We start from the raw sequence: 20,711 nt of genomic DNA, 5'->3' as shown, positions 1-20,711 counted from the left end.
TTTCCACAGTGAGTGTTTTTTTTTTTTCTTGTTCCTTCGTGTATATGCAGAGATGTGGCTGTGGGGTGTGTGTGTGTGTGTTTGTGTGTGTGCGTGCCTTGTGGATACCTCGAAGGACTGTACTCTACCCATGGGGTGAGCCAGCTCCACAGTGGAGCCAGTAACCAAGTTCTGTGCTATGCTTGGCAGGTAGTCCTCTTGCCTCCCTCTTCTGTCTTGCACTTCACCTCTCCTTTGAATTCCTTTGGATATTGTTTTATTTCTTTCTAATTTGCCACAGTCTCGTCTCCTCTGGGCTGCCACTTTCCTCCTACGCTCTCCTCTCCACTTGAAGGATTTCCCCTTGTCTGAGAGAGATCCTCTGACTCTTCATTGGAAATTATTTGACTTTTGCTGCCTTCTGCTTCCCTTGGTTTGGTGATTGTTTACGCTGTTTGATAAAGGTGGGCTGACAGAGTCTACTTCTCCAATCTGTACTGCTGGATGATACGTAGTAGATATCTGACGGTTTCTTCCATGTTCGATTTAGAGTGGTAAAATAAACCAGCTTCCTGGTTTATTAATTCAGTAGGCACTCAGGAATTCCAGAATCTTCTTTTTACATGTAGTAAGATATAAGGAGATTTCCCTTGTTTTTTTCAGAACTGCTCTCTTGATTTCATCAGTTATGGGAAAACCCAGCTTGCCTCTTTTGCAGAATGGTACAGAACATCTGCAGAGACAGTAATACAGGCTCATCCAATAGGATTAAAAGACTGTCTGCTCCAAGAACTGCTTACCTATCTCTCTTCTACCCTGAGGATCACTGGGCCTATTTCCAGAGGCTTCCTGCTTGAAACACAAGTCCAAGTGGTACTTTGACCCCCTATTTAACTTTGAATCCCCTCTCCTACACAGATTCACATCATTGATACCTATTATTCTCAGGGAATGATATTAACCTCATCGCCATCACTGACTGAAAGATATTTCCCGCAATTATGTTGAACCAACTGCTGCTTATCAAAGATGAGTACTGAAGTTCCTCATGAAAATTAGATTATTTTGGATGTATTTTCAGGTAGACACAAGCCCATTCCTTAAATCAGTTTTTGTTCGTAAAGTAGAACTATTTTTTCAGTTAATATATAAAAAAAAAGAAACACATTTTTGTTGTGTTGAAATCTTGAGTTTTCCTGAATGTATGTTTGGCTCTGAAGGAAGGTTGATTTCCCGACCTTCTCTCAGTCCCCTGAAATCCATCATCTCTTGCCTGCCACTGTAGCAAATCAACGGCTGATACTGGAGCTTCTAAGAGCACAAGAAGCTACCAACCTGAATTTTTCTTTCACAGTCAGAAAAAGTCATGAGGATGGATGAGATAAAAAAAAAAAAAAAAAAGGAAAGGATAAAAGCAATTCAAGCCCAGGACTACAAATTCTGGGTCATTCATTAAATTGTATCTGAGGAGTAGAGCCCTAATATTGTGCCATCAGCCTACTCTCTGTGACAAAGTGTCCACTCAGCCCTCAGCTATCCTGGATATTTGTGCAGTGTCTTCAAAATGCTACATACTCATGTGCAAATATGAAACTTCATTTAAAACTCATAATCTTTTGTCTATTTGATACCAAGGATCAGAAACAGAAGTTAGAATATTTTTATTTATAACAGTTGCTGTTATAAATAAAGAAGATGCCCCTTCTTTCTCCTCTAGTTCTTTACCTAGTAGGTGCCTTTCTGCTGTTCTTTTCTTGTTCTTAACATTAAGAAATCTTGTTTAATGAAAATTACACTTATAGTTTTAAATATTCAGGGCAACTAATTTAGCTAATTTAGGGAATAACAGTAAGAGACAACATGGTATACTTGAAAAGCATGAGTTTAGTGTGATAATAACTGCACCATCATCAACAGAAATAATTGCATCTAACATTTAATGCGTCCTACACAAGTGACGTGCCATGCAAAGTGCTTTATGTGCATTATCTCACCAGTCTTCACAACAACTTAGTCAGGTAGATGTCATTATTATTGCCATCTTACATATGAGAAAACCGAGGCATTGAGTAACTTGTCAAAGTCACTGAAGATAAGGCTGCGATAGTCATCAAGAAATGTTCTCATTTCTAACATCAAGAGATATTCTCATGTTGATAGTAATAACTATTTTACTGTTTGTTAGGAGGGTCAAATGAGGAACTATGGGTAAAAGCATCAACAGCACTTTTTGAATTTTTTCCCTCTGTCTTGGGATATTCCAAACAATCAGTCTGCCAAATTTAGAGGAAAGAATCTCTCTGTCATCACATTATAAGATTATATCAGAAATTACATCAAGTAGTCTCACTCCAATGCACATTTGGTAGCTAGAAAATGGCATCTTATGTCTTAGGCATGTGGACAAAGTTTGAGTTTTACACAGAGTTTAGGGGAACAGAAGAGTGCCTTCCAGAGAGAAAACTGTGCTGACTGTCCTTCAAGTGTACCTGGGCTATGTGCCCTTTTGAAGTTGCCCAGATTCAGACATACATGGACACAGGGTGTTTTAAAATGTAGGTGTTAATATTATTCAGGTGTGATGAGGCCAACAGATCAGGAGGTGACTGCTATTAAACAGGGAGTTTTTTGCTCACAGTTCCCAAGAGGGCAGGGCCCACCATTCCATGCAGAGCCACACAGGAAAGCTCTGGGCTCAGTCTGGAGATAGAAGGAGTAGAAGAAAAGCATGGGCTAGGTCCTTCATTGTGGTTTCCATGGGAAGGAATGGACAAGGCCGGGTAAGCAGGTTTAGGATTGGCTAGTTGAATAATTTCAGCGTGCTGTGGGATGTAGGGGCTATCCCAATTTATTGAAATCCGAGCTTGGGGTGAGTGGAACAGGAGAATATTGACCTAGAGTTAAGAGCCCTGAAAGAGCCTGGGAAACGGAGTGGTTAGGGGGTATGGATTTTGGATTGGTTGGTTTGCATATGAAAGATGCACTCCCAAGAAAATCATTTGCTATCTCCAGGAATTCCCTAGCCCTAGGAGGGGCAGTCTCTCTAGGAGCAGCAAGGCTCCAAGATGTCAAAGCACCATAAAATAGAGAAAATGAAAAATGTGATCAATATACAAGAATTCTGTGTTCTGATCCAATTTTCAAGGGGTATATAGTCTAGTAGAGGAAACAGACAAGTAGATGAAATATGGTGATCAAAGTGGGTTCAGCATGATGTGGGACAGGTTTCTAAAATGTGGAGTTACAGAAAGCTTCCCAGAGGAGATGACATTTGAGCTGAGTATGGAAAGACTCATATAGGTTAGCAAAAGAAGAAAGGCAATCTCAGCAGATGGCAACACATGTGAACACCTGGAGGCATGAAATAGGGAAATTGTAAGATGCAGTTTGAAATGGCTGGAGAGAATAGAGCTTGGGGTGTTAAATTCAGACAAAGCTACCCCTTTACATATTCTAAGTTTGGCCTAAAGGTTTCTCCGTACATAGTAACCTGCAACCTAACTGGATGTGAAAACAGACTGTAACTTCCTCTTGTCCCAAGCACTGAGTTTTGTCCAATCAAAGACGGCTAACTATTCAAACTCTGTTCAAATAAGGCAAACACCAAGTTGTAATCAATCCATCTGTTTCTGCACCCCACTTCCATTCACTGTTCTTCACTTTCCCTGTTCTGTCCATAAATCTTCAAACCACATGGCAGCTCCAGAATCTCTCTGAACCTATTCTGGTTTGGGGGCTGCCCAGTTTGTTCTTTGCTCAGTTAAACTCTGTTAAGTTTAATTTGTCTAAGGTTTTTCTTTTAACAGGGAGCTAGGGAGGGGGAATTGGCACCAGGGGTTGCAGGTTCGGGATGAGGCAAATAGTTGGCTTTGTAGGCTAAACTGAGGTGTTAAAAGTTATTATGAAATCACAGGACACCACTGAAGGACTGAATATAGGTAAGACATGACCAGAGGTGCATCTTGAAGAGACTAGCAGGATAGTAGGGAGTGTGTGTGTATGTGTTCGGGGTCTACGTAGACCATGACAGGAAACTGCTACAGTTATCCTGGAAAAAAGTGAGCAGACACTGGACTAGTGCAATTTCACTGCTAGAAGAGAAAGAGAACAGTTACAAGAGACATTAAGGCAACCAAAATGTGATCAAATTAAGGTCATAAATGAAATTTTAATTACAATAATCACATATTTAACTACTATGAACAGAGGCTGGGCCTGGCGGCTACTGCCTATAATCCCAGCACTTTGGAAGGCTGAGGTGGATAATTACTTGAGGCCAGGAGTTCGAGACCAGCCTGGGCAACATAGCCATACTCCCATCTTTACCAAAAAAAGAAAAAAGAAGTAAATGACAACTCTGAACAGACATTTGGGGAATTAATTATGCTTAATTGTTCTTCAAACTAAATCTGAGTGTTCCTTTTTGCTCTGCAGATTTTTAGGTAATACAGAGACACTACGTCTGTATTTACAATGGATCGAAATAAGATGATATTATTAAAATTCAGGTACACATCTAGATATGGACATACATAATGTGTAAACAACAGGCTATTTGGCAACATCTGGAAAAGTAACTGGGAGTTTTTGAGTTCATTCGAGTATTTGACATTGAAATATAAAGCTGACCAAGAAGTAGTACTGGGCTGGGGTTTTCAGGAGATCTGGAGTCCAATTCTGTCTTTGCTAGCTGCGTGATTTTCGGAATGTCATTAACCCCTTATGAACATAAATTTCATCATCTGTGAAATAAAGACGTTGGATTAGGTAAATTCCAAGGTTCTTTCCATTCTAAATTCCCTGGGTAGCCATAGCTTTTGACTCACTGAAATCCTTTGTAACCCATCTAAGTGATTTTAATTCTGTTTATTTGGGCAATTAGGGTAATGCTCTAGCAATCGCGATTAAATTTCAGTCTTTTATTGTGTAATGTGACCTTAGATATACAGCTTAGTCATTCTGGTAATTTGTGGATAAAAGATTATCCTTTTAGTTCTTCACAGTAGAACTTACTCTAAATGTAGTTAGGTATTAGATCAACCTCTAAATTAGGTTTATTATAATTAACATAAATCTCCCCAAATTTGCTTTCCTTGACAATATACAATTAATTATATTCTGAGATGGTCCTACAGCTAAGGCAAAGAGGGCTTCAAATTACTACGTAGTAGTCATTCAGGACCAGAACATATCTACCTAACACTTATGACTTTAAGACTCTGGGGAATTAGATGTTTTCCTGGAAGGCCAGCAGCTGGAAGGTAGAAGGTGGACACTTGCTGTCAGTTAATCATGCTGCTAAACCTTTTAAGATCTTCAAATGAGATATGCTCATATCCTGGGAGAATCTGGTTTAAGTAGGATTTCCTTTTGCTACCCGAGCTTGAAGACTCAATAAAAAAAGATCTTGAACTTCCTCCTGTACTATATTGCACTGAGTCCCAGAGAACAACAGCTGCGGGAGAACAGGGGCTGTGCATGAGTTAAGATCTTCTACCACAGGAAGAGTAATGTAGCTTTTCCAAATTAAAATCAGAGACCCCAATTTTGGTGACTGGAGTTGATACTTAAATCCCAAGGACTCCTTTTTCTAAACTTCCCTTCATCTTCTAGTTTGAAGCCCTTGGTGGGGAAAGTGTCTGAGATATGGAAAAGGCATCCTTTCAGTTCTCTGATACTGTCTTGAAGCGAGGGATGGAGAAAGGCAAAGAGAGACACAGGAGAAGTGTATCCCCTGGGAACAGGTGTCTAGTGGAGTCCAGTAACTCACAGTCTCTCAGTTCCATCAGCACTGTCCCTTGGGTAGCAAATTTCTTCCGTTAGCCCTTCCACCTCTCTTGCCATTCTTTTTCTAGGCTTTTCTCTATTGTACAGTTAACACTGTAACAATGATAAGAGTAGGCCTATTGCCAAATGCAGGCATGTCTGCTAAGGGTCCCTTCAGGACAGGAAGTACAAAGACAAAATAGAGAGGAAGATTCTTTATTCTCGGTCTTTTCTAGAAGACTCCAAATTCACTTTGTAGATTCACTCAACAGATACTGTGAAATAAATGTTTATTGTGAAAATGTCAATATATATGCAAAATAGTTCATTAAGGAACATAACATCTTCTATGGAAATTTTTATTTGGTTTTCATAATCACATAATAATCATCACATATGTAAGAAACTGAAAGGTTATATTTTGTGCAGATAGATTTAAAGACCAATTGATTATGTAACAGAGTTCCTTCAAGTAAGTGCCTCACAAGAAAATTTATAACCTAAAACCTTCAAGCACCATGTGATGTTTTGTGCATCGAACCAATAAACTCATTAAAATAACATTGCATAAACCCAAACACAACACATTGAAAGTTCTAACACAGCCCACATTAACCAACCAACTTTAAAATAATATCCTTGTTATGTACTAAGGTTAAAAATTCAGCAAATTCTTTATATTTTTTCCACTTGAGATCATGTGTGGTTTTCTACTTTCCTGAGAAGTACACTTTTGTGGCTTTTTTGATCAAAGAAAGGTTATTTTTACAAATCGACATCTTTTGTAGAGGTCTCTGCTCCACTTAATCAAGGTTTCAAGAAAAAAGGAGAACAAAAGTATTTACCAGTGTTTTAGTGAAACTTAAATATTCTAAGGTTATTTTCTCAGTGTAGGCTTTGAAAAGAAGGCACGCACGTAAGGTTAGTCACCACAGTTGTGTGTGTGTGTTTGTGTGTGTGTGAGGGAGACAAGGAGGAGGAAGGGGGAAATAAAGGAATTTGGCTGCAAACTGAGGAACAGTTTGAAACACTTGGCTTCTGGTTGTGAAAGATGAGCAACACGGAAAAAAGGACAGGCTAACAAGGGACCACTTGAGGAAAGCTTAATCTCGCCTGGCAGGCTGAGGGGGGAGGTCAGCTCCATGCACGCGTTCTCAGCTGGAGTTGGGCTCCCTTTGCCAGGATGATTGTCTTCTGCATTTCAGTTTCTGAACCGAACTGAAGGTGCCTTCAAGCAGCCAGTTCCACAGTCTCTCCCTTGTAAAGGGTCGGCCCTCCACGGCTATGCCCTGCCAACGTTTGTATCATTTCTGCCAAGCAAGTGGCACAAAGGGAATTGTTTGTTGTTGGTGTGTGTATTATTGTGTGCATGAGACACTTTCTTCCCCCTTGGCCATCACAGTCCTTGTTTGAAGAAGAAGCAAACACTCCTTCTGAAGACAAGAAGGATAAAATGAGTGTGTGGAAAATGTGCATATAGAAAAAATAGGACATTTGAAAATTAGAGATTGTCGAATAATTTTAAATTGTTAAGTCAGTAAAAAGCTGGAGTATGAGAGTACTATTTTAAAACATTCTAGAGACTGTACCCCAAACATATCCTAATTTTTCTAAACATCAGTAGTGTTTTTTCTGTTGACTTTGTAATACAATAAATGATTAATGTATATCAGGTTAATAAGCTGAATTAAAGGACTGAGGAAATTAAATGCATAGTTCAGAAAAGGTTTTTCATTGTTTGAAGGAGGGGACTTTTCTATGACTTATCCAGATTTCTAATTGACACATAAGTCTGTATCACTAATTGTCTAATGGTTAAACCATGTGTAGTTTAAAAATATGTTGGGGGATTTGATAAAACTTTGAAACAATTTTCTATTGTGAATCAAATGAATAACATTATTATACCTTTGTGACAACAATTTATCTCATCTCATCCATTTTAAAGGTGAATACAAGCTCAAATAGAATTTGCCTGTTAAGAAAGTTCATGTCTTTCTGAACTGAGAAATAGTTCCGAAGAATGCAGCTACTTAATTTGACACATAGATCTGGTTACAGGAAAAAAGTTTTATTCTTGCCTAGATGGTTACTAATCTATTGATCCCTCTTCACAATACTCTGGCAGCTACTGCAACTTATCTCTGATTTGGAGACAAGAAAAGTTGTTTCTGTGGTAGTAAGAAAATGGATATATAAAAAGATGTCTACTAAACTTGTAATATTGGCCCTAAACTATATAATGTAATGCTCACATTTTTGGAAAATTGAAAATTGCATTTTGCTCTGGAATTCCTTGAAAAAATATTTCTGGTATTAGGGCTTCATAAATTGTGTTCCTGAAAAGAAAAATGGGCCAAAATATTTCAGCACCAATTAAAATGATTACAAGGCATAAGTATAAATTGGAAAGCCTGTTTTCTTGGGTTGCTGGAAACTGGCCCTGAAGATAACTTCAAAGGAAGTCCAAAAATATTTTGAGCAATGGAAATACTTGAAATAAGCTTACTGTAAGCTTACCTAATAAGAGGTACTATTATCATTCCTAACGTCACAAGTTGCCCCACCACAAGGGGGGCATTGACTGAGTAAATATTTAGTACCTTTGTGGGGCCTATGACTGAGTAAAGTATTCAGTGCCGAGCACTTAGGAAACACAATACAACTATCAGTTATTATGACTATTGCTATTACAATAATAAAGTAATTTATACATGTAAATCATGGCATGTGTTAAAATAAACAACTCATTGCATCATTTAAACTGAACACAATTCAGCTGTATTTCAAATGAGGCTGGACAATAATTGTGGCCAGCGGCCTTGTGTTGTTTGTACTTGCGGACTAGTAGTTCTCACCTGTCTTTCTCTGACTCCTATTAGCCACTGGGATTTCAGCAGCTGGTTCAGCCAATTCTACTCAATTCAACATTACCGGTATTTACTGAACTCCCTTAAGAGCCAGGCATTGGTATGGGCACTTGGGATATAAAGTGGAAAATGCCCTACCCTGGAGGAGCTCACAGCCAAATAAGAAGAATAGGCCCTGAAGGAAAGAGCCCACCATGAAACCCTGGGGTGTTATTCCGTCTGACTTTCAGGAAGTTGTTTACAAGCTCAGGAGTTGGTTCCTTTGCATACTCTCCAAGTAAATCTCAGTGTCTCCAATTCCAGACTTAAACATTTAAAAAGAGAAGTAATACATGAGGATATATGGAAGCACTTCTGCTTATGAAACATCTTTTAAATAGTTTTCCACTAATGCTAATGCCCTGTTAAGAGCCTTTTAGCATTACCACTAGATATATTATTCCATTTCTTGAAATCAAATGACTAATGTTTTTCTCCCTTCCAGTTTCAAGCCAGGTATTCCCATTGGGCTTAATCCATTTAACAGAAAAATGCCACAGATTCTAAGAACGGACCTGCTTCCCACCATATAACTTATGGAGAACAAAATCAGTTTTGAATTATGAGAATTTAATTGAAAATTCCACATTATAGACTGTGAAATGTCTCCTTTTGGCATAGAGTTTCATAGGTGAAATTGGGCATGTAGTTGGTTATTTACAATGGTTAAATTAAAGTGTGTATTAAAGCTGACAGATCTGGGAATAAAAGAGTTGCAGTGGGCTAGAACTCATGGGCAGATTTAACAAGTGAAATTCTACCAAGATACATCAAAAATAGCAACAGGACTAGATACTCAGCTCATTTTGTTTTATATGTAATATACTAGTTGTGGCTTTAGTGCCAGTCTGATTCATCTCTCTACTACAAAATGAGGCTCTATAAAGGAAAATATTGCAACTGGAGTGAGGAAGTTGAATCTTATAGGAAGGAATTTGTCTTCTCATGAAGACTTCAGTCTACCAGAAGTATCTACTGGGGAAGTGTTTACAAGAAAATGTGCCATTTAGCTTTATTCTAAATTTGCATAATAACTGAACCAAACAAAAACATTACTTCACAAAATTGCTCATTGGACAACCCACTACTGTTTTTCATTTCTGTCTTATGGCATGTGATTTAGATTATTCAGAAACATACTTAAATTTGCAGCTAAAATGACTTAAATGCATGAATTTGATAGAAGAAATATAAAAAATGCTTTGCTAAGGTAAGTCAAAATTAAGTATCAGTTATAAAATTATAAATATTCTATAATGTCTTTAATTTTGATAGCTTTATTGGGTTAATTGTTTGGTCTGAAATTTCTATGCCTTTGATAGATATATATTTTGAAAACTGAGAACAATAAAATAGTTCAGATAAAATACTTAACTCTCAGAAATCATAGACCAGTTTTGTGTTTCTAAACTTCTTTAAACACATCCAAGTGTGACTGGTCTATTATCAAAACATGATGTTGTTTAACTACACAGGCTATTTCTTGATTCCGATCTTCTAACTCATTTATGATTGCTACCTTTTGTTGCTACATCAGAACTCCTTTACTTTGAGGAAAATGCGTAAGGAAGAAAGAAAAAAACTGAGGATCATGTTTATTATGCGTAAAAATTCATTCTTGTCACACCAACTCTGTCATGCATATGTTAAATATATTCAGTAATATTTATTTTTAATTTATGCCACAAAATTGTTTGAATAAGCTCACTACTTTAAAAAATTACTTAGACTAATTATCAATTAGTTTTAATAATTCACCCCATAACAAAAACACTATGGAAAAAATCCTCAGGAATCCTGGGGAAAAAGAAAGAACTTCATTAAAATGAAGAAAATTTACTGGCATCATTATATTTTAAACAATTCTAAAAGTACATTTTAGAGCAAACTGTATAATGTTTATAATTGATCTAAATGTTAAGGCTGTTATAAGAGTTACTATTTTTGTAATCATTTCTAAAGTACATTTAAGAAATGATAAGAAGAGAAGCAGAACTATATTAACTCATTTTCAAAGAAGATTCTAAAAAGGATCTTTCATTTTGAAACTGCATCTTAAATACTTAAAACACATTTATGATATTAAGGCAGTGCCTAATTTAACTAATTGCGGCTTTTGTTCCGTTCTTATTAACATTAGTTTTACGAGTTATGTGTAAAATTAAATTTTGTTTCAAAGTTACATATGAAAAAGTAACCAAACTACATGTAATTAAAAAAATATCTTTTCTCTTGGTCCCTTTGGTTTATATAACATAAATTTGCTTATGGATGAAATGTGAATGCCTTTAAGCGACAGCAAAGAAAAACTCAGTTTTCTTTTTAAAATAAAATAGCTGTTCTGGACCAATAAAGAAAAGTATATTTATTATATTAGGATGTTCATTAGGATTTAGTTTTCTATCTGAATGTCACACTAACTAGATGACAGACACATCAAAGTGGCAGAGAGGAGTTTACTTTTAAGACCCTATTAATAAAAATGTCCACATTTGATGCATTAAAATAACTTACCTATACTAAGATTAGATGCTAGAACTACTTTATTTAGGACAGATCATAACTGGTAGATAGAGATGTATTAAATGTTGTAAACAATTATTGTCTGCTTTTATATCTCAACCTTGGTGTGTTCCTTATTTTCTGCTAAGTAAACTTTATTAGCCCCTGTTAGTAAAATCAGAGCCCATAACCACTTGCTGGGGGAGCGGGGGGAGAGAAGAGATGAAGATCGAGATTTTTCCAGCGTTTTCACTTGCTTTATTGGTCCAGTTAAAGACCTACTGTGGAAGGCAGCTCAGTAAGAAGAGAGAATCAATATTAATATTTGCACTGGTTTAAAATTTTGCTTTTCTGGGAAAAAAAGATTACAAAATGGCACATAAATAGTGCTTGCATTCTGTGAAGAGATGTAGGACTTTCTTTACCTACAAGTCTGACTAGCCAGCTATCAGATTGTGGTAAATGTGTACAGCTACTTGTCAAATGTGTACAGCTGGAACTTGCCATCATCAATCTGTTTGAAGAAAAGGAAATGCTTGTTCTTTTTTTGAGGGGGATTGGGAGATAACATTTTGACTAAATAAATGATGATAACCTCTTACAAATAATAAAAGATAGTAGTCCTGGCTTTTTACCACATCAGTCTTTGTACACTGCAACTTTTTCATCAAGGCTTAAATTCTACTGGACCCCAGTGGAGTGGAGCTATAACTTTGTGTTCCCTTTCAACATCAAAGGGAAGTTATTCCTTCAAATAAGAAACTTAGTAGAACACATACTCATTTATTTGAATATGAATAAATCGAAATTCATCTTTTATGTTTTGGCTGCACAAGTGAAGACAGAAATGGTCAGAGAATACTAGGTGTAACCAAAAGAGGGCATCATCTACCCTTAATGTCTGCACAGCGTTCCTGTGGTTGTAAAAAAACCAACAAAGCCCCCAAACCCTCAACACCTGCTCAAAGGGCATCCCATGGGCCCTGGCATTTTTTAGTATATAAGGACACCAAATTATGAAATCACACATTATATAGAACACCACATTGGTTATTTACTTCAGGACTGACTTCTATATTCAGCACTCATATTCCCTGAACTGTGTTGCATTAGATATAAGTATTTAACATTTACTGTATCACTTTTTACAGACACTCTGAGTTTAATATTTCATAGGGCACTGGGAAAATGTCTTCTTAGGCCAAGGTACAGGCTGTCATCACATAACATGAGAATAATATGGCATTTAATTTCCTAATAGTATCTTAACTTCAAGAGGTTATCTATAATATAGATAGATAGATAGGGAACATTGGCAGTAGGTGGCAGTAAGTTCTCCTGAGCACATGGAGGATACAGTTAAATGCATTTGAGGTATGTGGGAAATGGTTTAAAGCAGAATTTTATGCCAACTTTTTGTAACGGAAGCCTGACAAATGTTTGTTCTTTCAAGTGAGAGAGGAAAGCAATCTGGAACTATTCATAAGCTTATTTTCTGTATTCTTAAACATATTTTATAATGAATGTATGATTTAAATAGGTTAAGTGTTTGGGGGTACTGCACACGTCCCTTGCACATACAGTCAAACTTCTTCAGGGTGATGGGGAAGAGGAGTTATAGGCTGTTAAGCAAAATTGCCAAACTGGTCTCAGAAATTCACTGCATTGGAGAGCGTGGGATGAGTGCAACACTGACTTTAGCAGTTAAACTAGAGTGGTTGGGGATGAGTATTTTGCTTTGTAGTGGAGATAGCTGTTCAGGAGGAGGAAATGTGAATTCTGAGAGCATGATCATTTAGGAGAGATTTCCATTCCTGGAACAATATCAGTACCACATGCACGAGTGCAATTGAAGGGAAACTTGGTGGGAAAAATAGTTTTAACATTCTTTCAGATAAAAAAGAAAAAGCAGTCAAAATAGCTTTATGGTAGAGGAGGAGGCGACCTGCCATCTACCAATCCTAAAATCTAGCAGGATGGTACCTTTCTTTAAAGACAATATTAAAGCAAGTAAAAGATATTTTTTTCTTCCTCACTCTGTCTCCAGAAAAAGAATCACTACCTAGTGGAAAATGTTGTGCAAGCCTCTTCATGTTTCTTCCCTCCAGAAAACAACTAAGCAGATGGAAGAACTGGTTCACAAACATCCCAACTCTCTCTTGCCAAGGTACATCAGAGAAGCCGAAAACTGGGATTGCATGGGCTTGGGGTGGGCTCGGTGCAATGTCTTGAACTAAAACCTAAATGTTTCACCTTGTGGTAAGGAGCACCTATTTCCCAGAGTGGCCTAGAACCTGGTCTCTTTGCTGGAAGGAATGAAGCAGATGCTTTGCACGGGGGTGGAGAGAGTAGTCGCTTTGGTCTCCAAGAATAGGGTTCCTCCTGGGTCACCGCGTTCAGCCAACCACCTGTTACCTTCGGGCCTAGGTTTTCCACAGAAAAAATTATGCAATGAGCCGCTGCTTCAGGGCTTTGGAAGTTGCAGTGGGGGAGAGAAGGGGTGGGAGAATCCCCCCAGGGATGATAGAGAGCTTCAGGTCTCCCTTTGGGTGTCGGTGCCGCTGTTTACCAGCCCAACAGCCTTCAGCCCACTTCCCCTTTCCTCCCCGGGGGAAGAGATGGTTAAAGATTACACAGCGGCCGCGGCCACTTCAAAGGGCGGCGCGGGCAGCCAAAGGTAAAGATAACGTTCTGGCAGCTCTAATCGGAGTTTGTGGTTGCCACATTTTAATCACGCCGTTAAAAAAGAAAGAAAATAAAAAGAAAGGAGAGAGGGAAGGAAGGAAGAAGGGAGGAAGAAAGGGAGGAAAAGAGGAAAAAAAAGAAAAAGTTACATCACGCCACCGTGCAAGGGATGCAGATTAAAAACCCTTTGGAGCTGGGCAAGTTGTTTCTCCTTTGGGGAAACTTTCTACAGACCTTCTTTTCGTGGAATGCGACTAGACACAGAGAGGCGGTTGGGGCGGGGACCAGATGGCAGCCTGCCTTTGGGTACCAGGCTCTGGGTCACAAATGCCCACTCCGCACGCAAATGCCTGCATTTGCAGGAATTCGCCCTGCGATGTTTCTAGCGCTGGACTGGGAAGCTGCGGCGCAGCAGCGCTTTCCCGGGTTGCACTCGAAGCCATTTCTCTGCGGGTCCAGAAAGTGCCGGCACGCTACTCCCCGAGACACGTGCATTTCTCTGGGGGCCCTAACAGGCCTGGCCAGGATGCCCTTGACAAACTCGCCCCCTTCCTCCCCTCCGGCCCCCGAGCAGGCGGGCGCCAAGGAACCTCCAGCCTCGCCTTGGACGAACCTTCCTTCTCCTGTTAGCCTCTCTCCCGGAGTGACGTGGGGAAGTACTTACAGGTAGGAGGTGAAGACGCTGAGGTTGGAAGGCAGCTCCGAGAGCCCTAGGTCGGAGCAGTCCACCCTGAGCAACATCCTGCCGTCGGGCTCGCAATGACAGTGTGTGGGGCAGCCCCGCAGCAACGCACCAGATCTGGGCGAGCTGCCCCCGGCCGCCAGCTGCAGCAGCACAGGCAAGGACAGGAGCACACCGAGCCGGGAGGTGTCCATGGTGCCCGAAGTAGGGGGCCACGAGCCGGACGCGGGCAGAGGGCAGCACCGGACTGCTACGGGCCGTGGCGCGCCGGGCACCGCTCCGTGGGCTTCTGCAACTCAGCGGGCGTCTGCAGCGCCAGGCGCCGCGTTCCTGCCCCCCCGGCGTGGGCGGCGAGGAGAAGCGCGGCGGGGACTGAGGTGCCGGTTGCCGCCACGCCGGCCTTCGGAGCAGCCCTGGCTGCAGCGGCGACAGTGGCGGTGCGCCTTGCTGCTGCTCGCGGCCTGAGCGGTGTGGAGCAGCATCTCTTCTTGCACGCTCGTTTTTTAAAGCGCTCCAGCCCGAATTGCGCGCCCAGTGACGTCAGCGCAGCCTAGCTTCCCAGGCACCCCCCGCCCGGCCCCACTTTCCCTCCACTTGTCCCCTCCCTCCTTTCCCAAGTCCTGGGCTGGGAGGCGGCAGGCAGCGCGCGGTGCTGGCGAGTTCTCGGCTCCCACTGAGCCTCCGCCGGGAAGATTCAGCGCTCAGCTCCGCGCGCCCGAATAGGGGACCCCCCCACCCTTACCCCTTCATGCGTCCTGGAGACCCAGATCTAAGAGTCGAGAGGGACCTGCTTCGGAGAGACCTAAGCAGACGCACAAGGACTGGAGGATGCGGCACGTTTCCTCCGAGCCCGCTTCAAATAATGGATGAGATACTTGGAGTGATTAAACACAATAAAACAAAACAAAAACACAAAAACTAAAATCCGATGCAGAGAAATAGTTACGTTATCAGGGTAAGGAGGCAGGCGTCCCCGGCGAGTGATAGGTGGCCTTTTTGATCCTTACGTCTGCCGCACTGTCTGGCTCGCTTTTGCCCTAAAATCAAAGTGCTAGGCTAATCGCTAAATAAATACAGCTCCTGAGCAAGCACTCCACTGCTGCCTTCCTATCTCTTGAGGGGTGAGGAAGTCGACGTGACTAATTTGTTTTTTAAAAGTGGTTTAGAATACCCTAGAAGTCACTTTTAGTAAATCGATGCCAGACTGACAGATGGCTGTTTGTTGACTTCCAGGGACTTTTCGTCTTAAGTGTCCCAGGGCTCTCTGAACTGAGAGCAGTCCCACCTATGTGAGTAACACTGGGCTCTGAGAACCGCTGCAGAGCGCCAGGGGGAAAATGCACGTTCTTGCTTCAAAAAGTGTCCTACAGTGAATCTGCAGGAAAAAGGAGGAAAAGGATTCAGGGCTTTCTTGGAGAGAAGCCCTCAGTGAGGTACAAATAGCCCTCGCCAGACCTGAGTGAGCTGCTGAAAGAGGTGATATTCCAAGCCTGCCACACCAACTCACAAAAATGCAGTTTTCACTCTGGGGCACAATGCCTCACAGCATCATGAAGGCAGGAAACCCTTTTGATTTTCCAAGTCCTTTTTAATCTTCCTCCACTTAGACTGCCCAGCCAAATTTCCCATATAAACGTCTAAATTTTAGAGTTGGGAAGATCTGTTTCTCTGTGCAGTGTATGTGCCTTCCTTCATGCCCAAACCTCGCTGTTTGTTCACCTAAAATATATAATTTCTTGACCACAATCTGTAATCTGAACATCTTCCTTTCTTGGGTGAAAAAACAAACAAACAAAACACTTGACAGTGCTAGTGCCACTGAAAATTGTGAGTTAACTCCGGTTTCTGTACAATCAGTACAGAGAGCCCGTGTCTCTGGACACCCTGTTCCTTCACTTTCCCTATGTATACCACATTCACTGCTACTCTGTGCTTATTCTCACATTATTCTTGCTTCCCTTAGCCATTCTTTCCACATTTAAAGAATGCCTACCGTGTGTCTTTCTTCCTTTTTTAAACATTTTTTTAAAATTTCAATGGCTTTTGGGGTACAAGTGGGTTTTGGTTATATGGATGAATTATATAGTGGTGAATTTTGAGATTTTAGTGCACTCATCACCCAAGTAGTGTGTGTTGTACCCAATATGTAGTTTTTAATCCCACAGCCTTCTCCTACCCTCCCCTTTTGGGGTCTCCAAAGTCCATTATAACACTCTGTATGCTTTTGCATATTCATAGCTTAGCTCCCACTTATAAGTGGGAAAATATGGTATTTGGTTTTCCATTCCTGAGTTACTTCACTTAGAATAATGGCCTTCAGCTCCCTTCAAGTTGCTACAAAAGACTTTATTTTACTCCTTTTTATGGCTGAGTACTTATTCCATGCTGTATGTATACCACATTTTCTTTATCCACTCACTGGTTGATGGGCACTTATGTTGGTTCCATATCTTTGCAATTGTGAACCGAGATGCAGTAAACATACATGTGCATGTGTCTTCTTCATATAATAACGTCTTTTCCTTTGAATAGTGATATGGTTTGGCTCTGTGTCCTCACCCAAATCTCATGTCGAATTGGAATCCCAAGCATTGGAGGAGGGGCCTGGTGGGAGGTGACTGAATCATGGGGGTGGATTTCCCCCTTGCTGTTCTCATGATAGTGAGTTCTCATGAGATCTGGTTGTTTAAAAATGTGTTGCATTCCACCTTTGCCCTCTCTCTCCTGCTTCCCCATGTGAAGACGTGCCTGCTTCCCCTTCTTCTTCCACCATGATTGTAAGTTTCCTGAGGCCTCCCCAGCCATGCTTCCTGTACAACCTGTGGAACCATGAGCCAATTAAACCTCTTTTCATTATAAATTACCCATTCTCAGGTAGTTCTTTATAGCAATGTGAGAATGGACTAATACAGAAAATTGGTACCAGGAGTGGGGCATTGCTATAAAGATATCTGAAAATGTGGAAGCAATTTTGTAACTTGGTAATGGGCAGAGGTTGGAACAGTTTGAATGGCTCGGAAGAAGATGGAATGTTTGAAACTTCCCACAGACTTGTTGAATTGTTGTGACCAAAATGCTGATAGTGACATGGACACTGAAGTCCAGGCTGAGGTGGTCTCAGATGGAGATGAAGAACCTATTGGGAATTGGAGCAAAGGTCACTTTTGTTATTCATTAGCAAAGAGGTTATAGGCATTGTGCCCCTGCCCTAGAGATCTGTGGAACTTTGAACTTGAGAGTGATGATTTAGGGTATCTGGCAGAAGAAATTTCTAAGCGGAAAAGCATTCAACATGTGACATGAGTGCTTCTAACAGCATAAGCTTATATTTGTGAGCAAAGAGATGATCTGAAACTGAAACATATTTAAAAGGAAAACAGTGTAAAAGTTTGGAAAATTTGCAGCCCTGCCAAGTGGTAGAAAAGAAAAACCCATTTTCTCAGGAGGAATTCAAGCTGGGCCTAGGAAGGAAGAATGATTTTGCAGGCTGGGCCCAGGGTCTGGGTGTCCTGCTTCCTTGAACCCCACTGCCTTCACCAACCTCAAGACATTGCTCCCTGCATCCCAGCCACTCCAGTTCTGGCCATGACTAAAAGGGCCCAAATATGTCTGAGGCAGCTGCTCCAGAGGGTGTAAACCATGAGCCTTGGCAGCTTTCACTTGGTGGTAAGCCTGTGGGTATGCAGAGGGCAAGAGTTGAGCCTTGGGAGCTTCCACCTAGATTTCAGAGGATGTATGGAAATGCCTGGATGTCCAGGGAGATGTCTGCTGCAGGGGTGGAGCCCTCATGGAGAACCTCTACTAGGGAAGTGCAGAGGGGAAATTTGGGGCTGAAGCCCCCACATAGGGTCCCCACTAGGGCACTGCTTGGTGGAGCTGTGAGAAGAGGGCCACCATCCTCCAGAGCCCAGAATGGTAGATTCACTGACAGCTTGCACCATGTGTCTGGAAAAGCCTCGCACTCAACACCAGCCCATGAAAGCAGTCATCACAGAAGCTCTTACCTGCAGAGCCTCAGGGGCAGTGCCGCCTGAGGCCTTGGGAGCCAACTCCTTGCATCGGTGTTGCCTGGATGTGAGACATGGAGTCAAAGGAAATTATTTTGGAGCTTTAAGATTTAATGACTGCCCTGCTGGGTTTTGGACTTGCATGGGGCATACACCCCTTTTGTTTTGGGAAATTTCTCCCCTTTAGAACGTGAGCATTTACCCAATGCCTGTATCCCCATTGTATCTTGGAAGTAACTAACTTGTTTTTGATTTTATAGGCTCATACACAAAAGGGTACAGGTACAGGCTCTTTTGGACTGTGGACATTTGAGTTAATGCTGAAATGAGTTACTTTGGGGGACTGTTGAGAAAGCATGATTGTGTTTTGAAACGTGAAAAGGACATGAGATTTGGGGGTGGTTAGGGATGGAATGATATGGTTTAGTTCTGTGTCCTCACCCAAATCTCTTGTTGAATTGTAATCCCCATTGTTGCAGGAGGAACCTAGTGGGATGTGATTGAATCATGGAGGCCGACTTCTCCCTTACTGTTCTCATGATAGTTCTCATGAGATCTAGTGGTTTAAAAGTGTGTAACACTTCCCCCTTCACCCTCTCTCTCTCCTGCTCCCCCATGTGAAGAGGTATCTGCTTCCTCTGCACCCTCTGCCATGATTATAAGTTTTCTGAGGCCTCCCCCACTATGCTTCCTGTATAGCCTGTGGAACCATGAGCCAAGTAAACCTCTTTTTTAAAAAAATAAATTACACAGTATCAGGTAGTTCTTAATAGCAAAGAAAGAACAGACAAATATAGTTAGATACCAAGTACTGGGATTGCTGAATTGAATGGTAGATCTACTTTTAGTTCTTTAAGGAATCTCCATACTGTTTTCCAGAGGCTGTACTAATTTACATTCTCATCAGCAGTGTATAAGTATTCCCCTTTTACCACATCTATGCCAATGTCTATTGTTTTTTGACTTTTTAATAATGGCCATTCTTGCAGGAGTAAGGTGGTATCTCACTGTGGTTTCAACTTGCATTTTTCTGATGATTAATGATGTTTAACTTTTTTTCATGTGCTTGTTGGCCATTTGTGTATCTTCTTTTGAGAAATGTCTATTCATGTGTTTAGCTCACTTTTTGATGGGATTATTGTTTTTTTCTTGCTGACTTGTTTGAGTTTCTTGTAGATTCTGGATTCTAGTCCTTTGTCAAATGTATAGTTTGCAAATATTTTCTCCCATTCTGTGGGTTGTCTGTTTACTCTGCTGATTATTTCTTTTGCTGTGCAGAAGCTTTTTTTTTTTTTCTTGAGACAGAGTCTCACTCTGTCACCCAGGCTGGAGTGCAGTGGCGCGATCTTGGCTCACTGCAAGCTCCTCCTCCTGGGTTCACACCATTCTTCTGCCTCAGCCTCCCGAGTAGCTGGGACTACATGTGCCCGCCACCACGCCTGGCTAATTTTTTGTATTTTTAGTAGAGACGGGGTTTCACTGTGTTAGCCAGGATGGTCTCAATCTCCTGACCTCGTGATCCACCCGCCTCGGCCTCACAAAGTGTTGGGATTACAGGCGTGAGCCACCGTGCCCAGCCAAAGCTTTTTAATTTACTTAGGTCCCATTATTTGTTTTTGTTTTTGTTGCATTTGCTTTTGGAGTGTTAGTCATGAATTCTTTGTCTAGGCCAATGTCCAGAAGAGTTTTTCCAAGGTTATCATCTAGAAGTTTTACGGGTTTTGGTAGTAGATTTAAGTCTTTGATCCATCTTGAGTTGATTTTTGTACAAGGTGAGAGACAGAGATCCAGTTTTATTCTTCTACATGTGGCTCGCCAGTTTTCCCAGCACCATTTGTTAATAGAGTGTCCTTTACATTTCTGTTTTTGTATGTTTTGTTGAAGATCAGTTGGCTTTAAGTATTTGGCTTTATTTCTGGGTTCTCTCTTCTTTCCCATTGAGCTAGGTGCCTATTTTTATAGCAATACCATGCTGTTTTGGTAACTACAGCACTGTAGTATAACTCGAAGTCCAGTAATGTGATGCCTCCATATTTGTTCTTTTTGCTTAGGATTGCTTTAGCTAGTTGGGTTCATTTTTGGTTTCATGTGAGTTTTAGGATTATTTTTTCTAATTCTTTGAAAAATGATTGGCCGGGCGTGGTGGCTCACGCCTGTAATCCCAGCACTTTGGGAAGTCGA

General features: G+C 41.0%; 1 protein-coding gene across 3 annotated transcripts in view; it reads right to left on the bottom strand.

Annotated features, from left to right (window-relative positions):
* Nucleotides 1-15,000, bottom strand: part of LGR5 (leucine rich repeat containing G protein-coupled receptor 5) — a 150,275-nt gene extending 135,275 nt beyond the window's left edge. For all 3 annotated transcript variants that reach the window (XM_055238075.1, XM_055238076.1, XM_055238077.1), the window contains exon 1: nucleotides 14,506-15,000. In XM_055238075.1, the coding sequence (XP_055094050.1) occupies nucleotides 14,506-14,717 (212 nt within the window). In that variant the 5' untranslated portion in view covers nucleotides 14,718-15,000. The remainder of the gene's footprint in view (nucleotides 1-14,505) is intronic.
* Between the last annotated feature and the right edge of the window lie 5,711 nt (nucleotides 15,001-20,711).

Source organism: Symphalangus syndactylus, chromosome 13 (genome assembly GCF_028878055.3).
Source record: "Symphalangus syndactylus isolate Jambi chromosome 13, NHGRI_mSymSyn1-v2.1_pri, whole genome shotgun sequence".
Classification (NCBI taxonomy): domain Eukaryota; kingdom Metazoa; phylum Chordata; class Mammalia; order Primates; family Hylobatidae; genus Symphalangus; species Symphalangus syndactylus.
The sequence above is the reverse complement of the archived record's forward strand: the minus strand, read 5'-3'. Positions and strand labels throughout refer to the sequence as shown.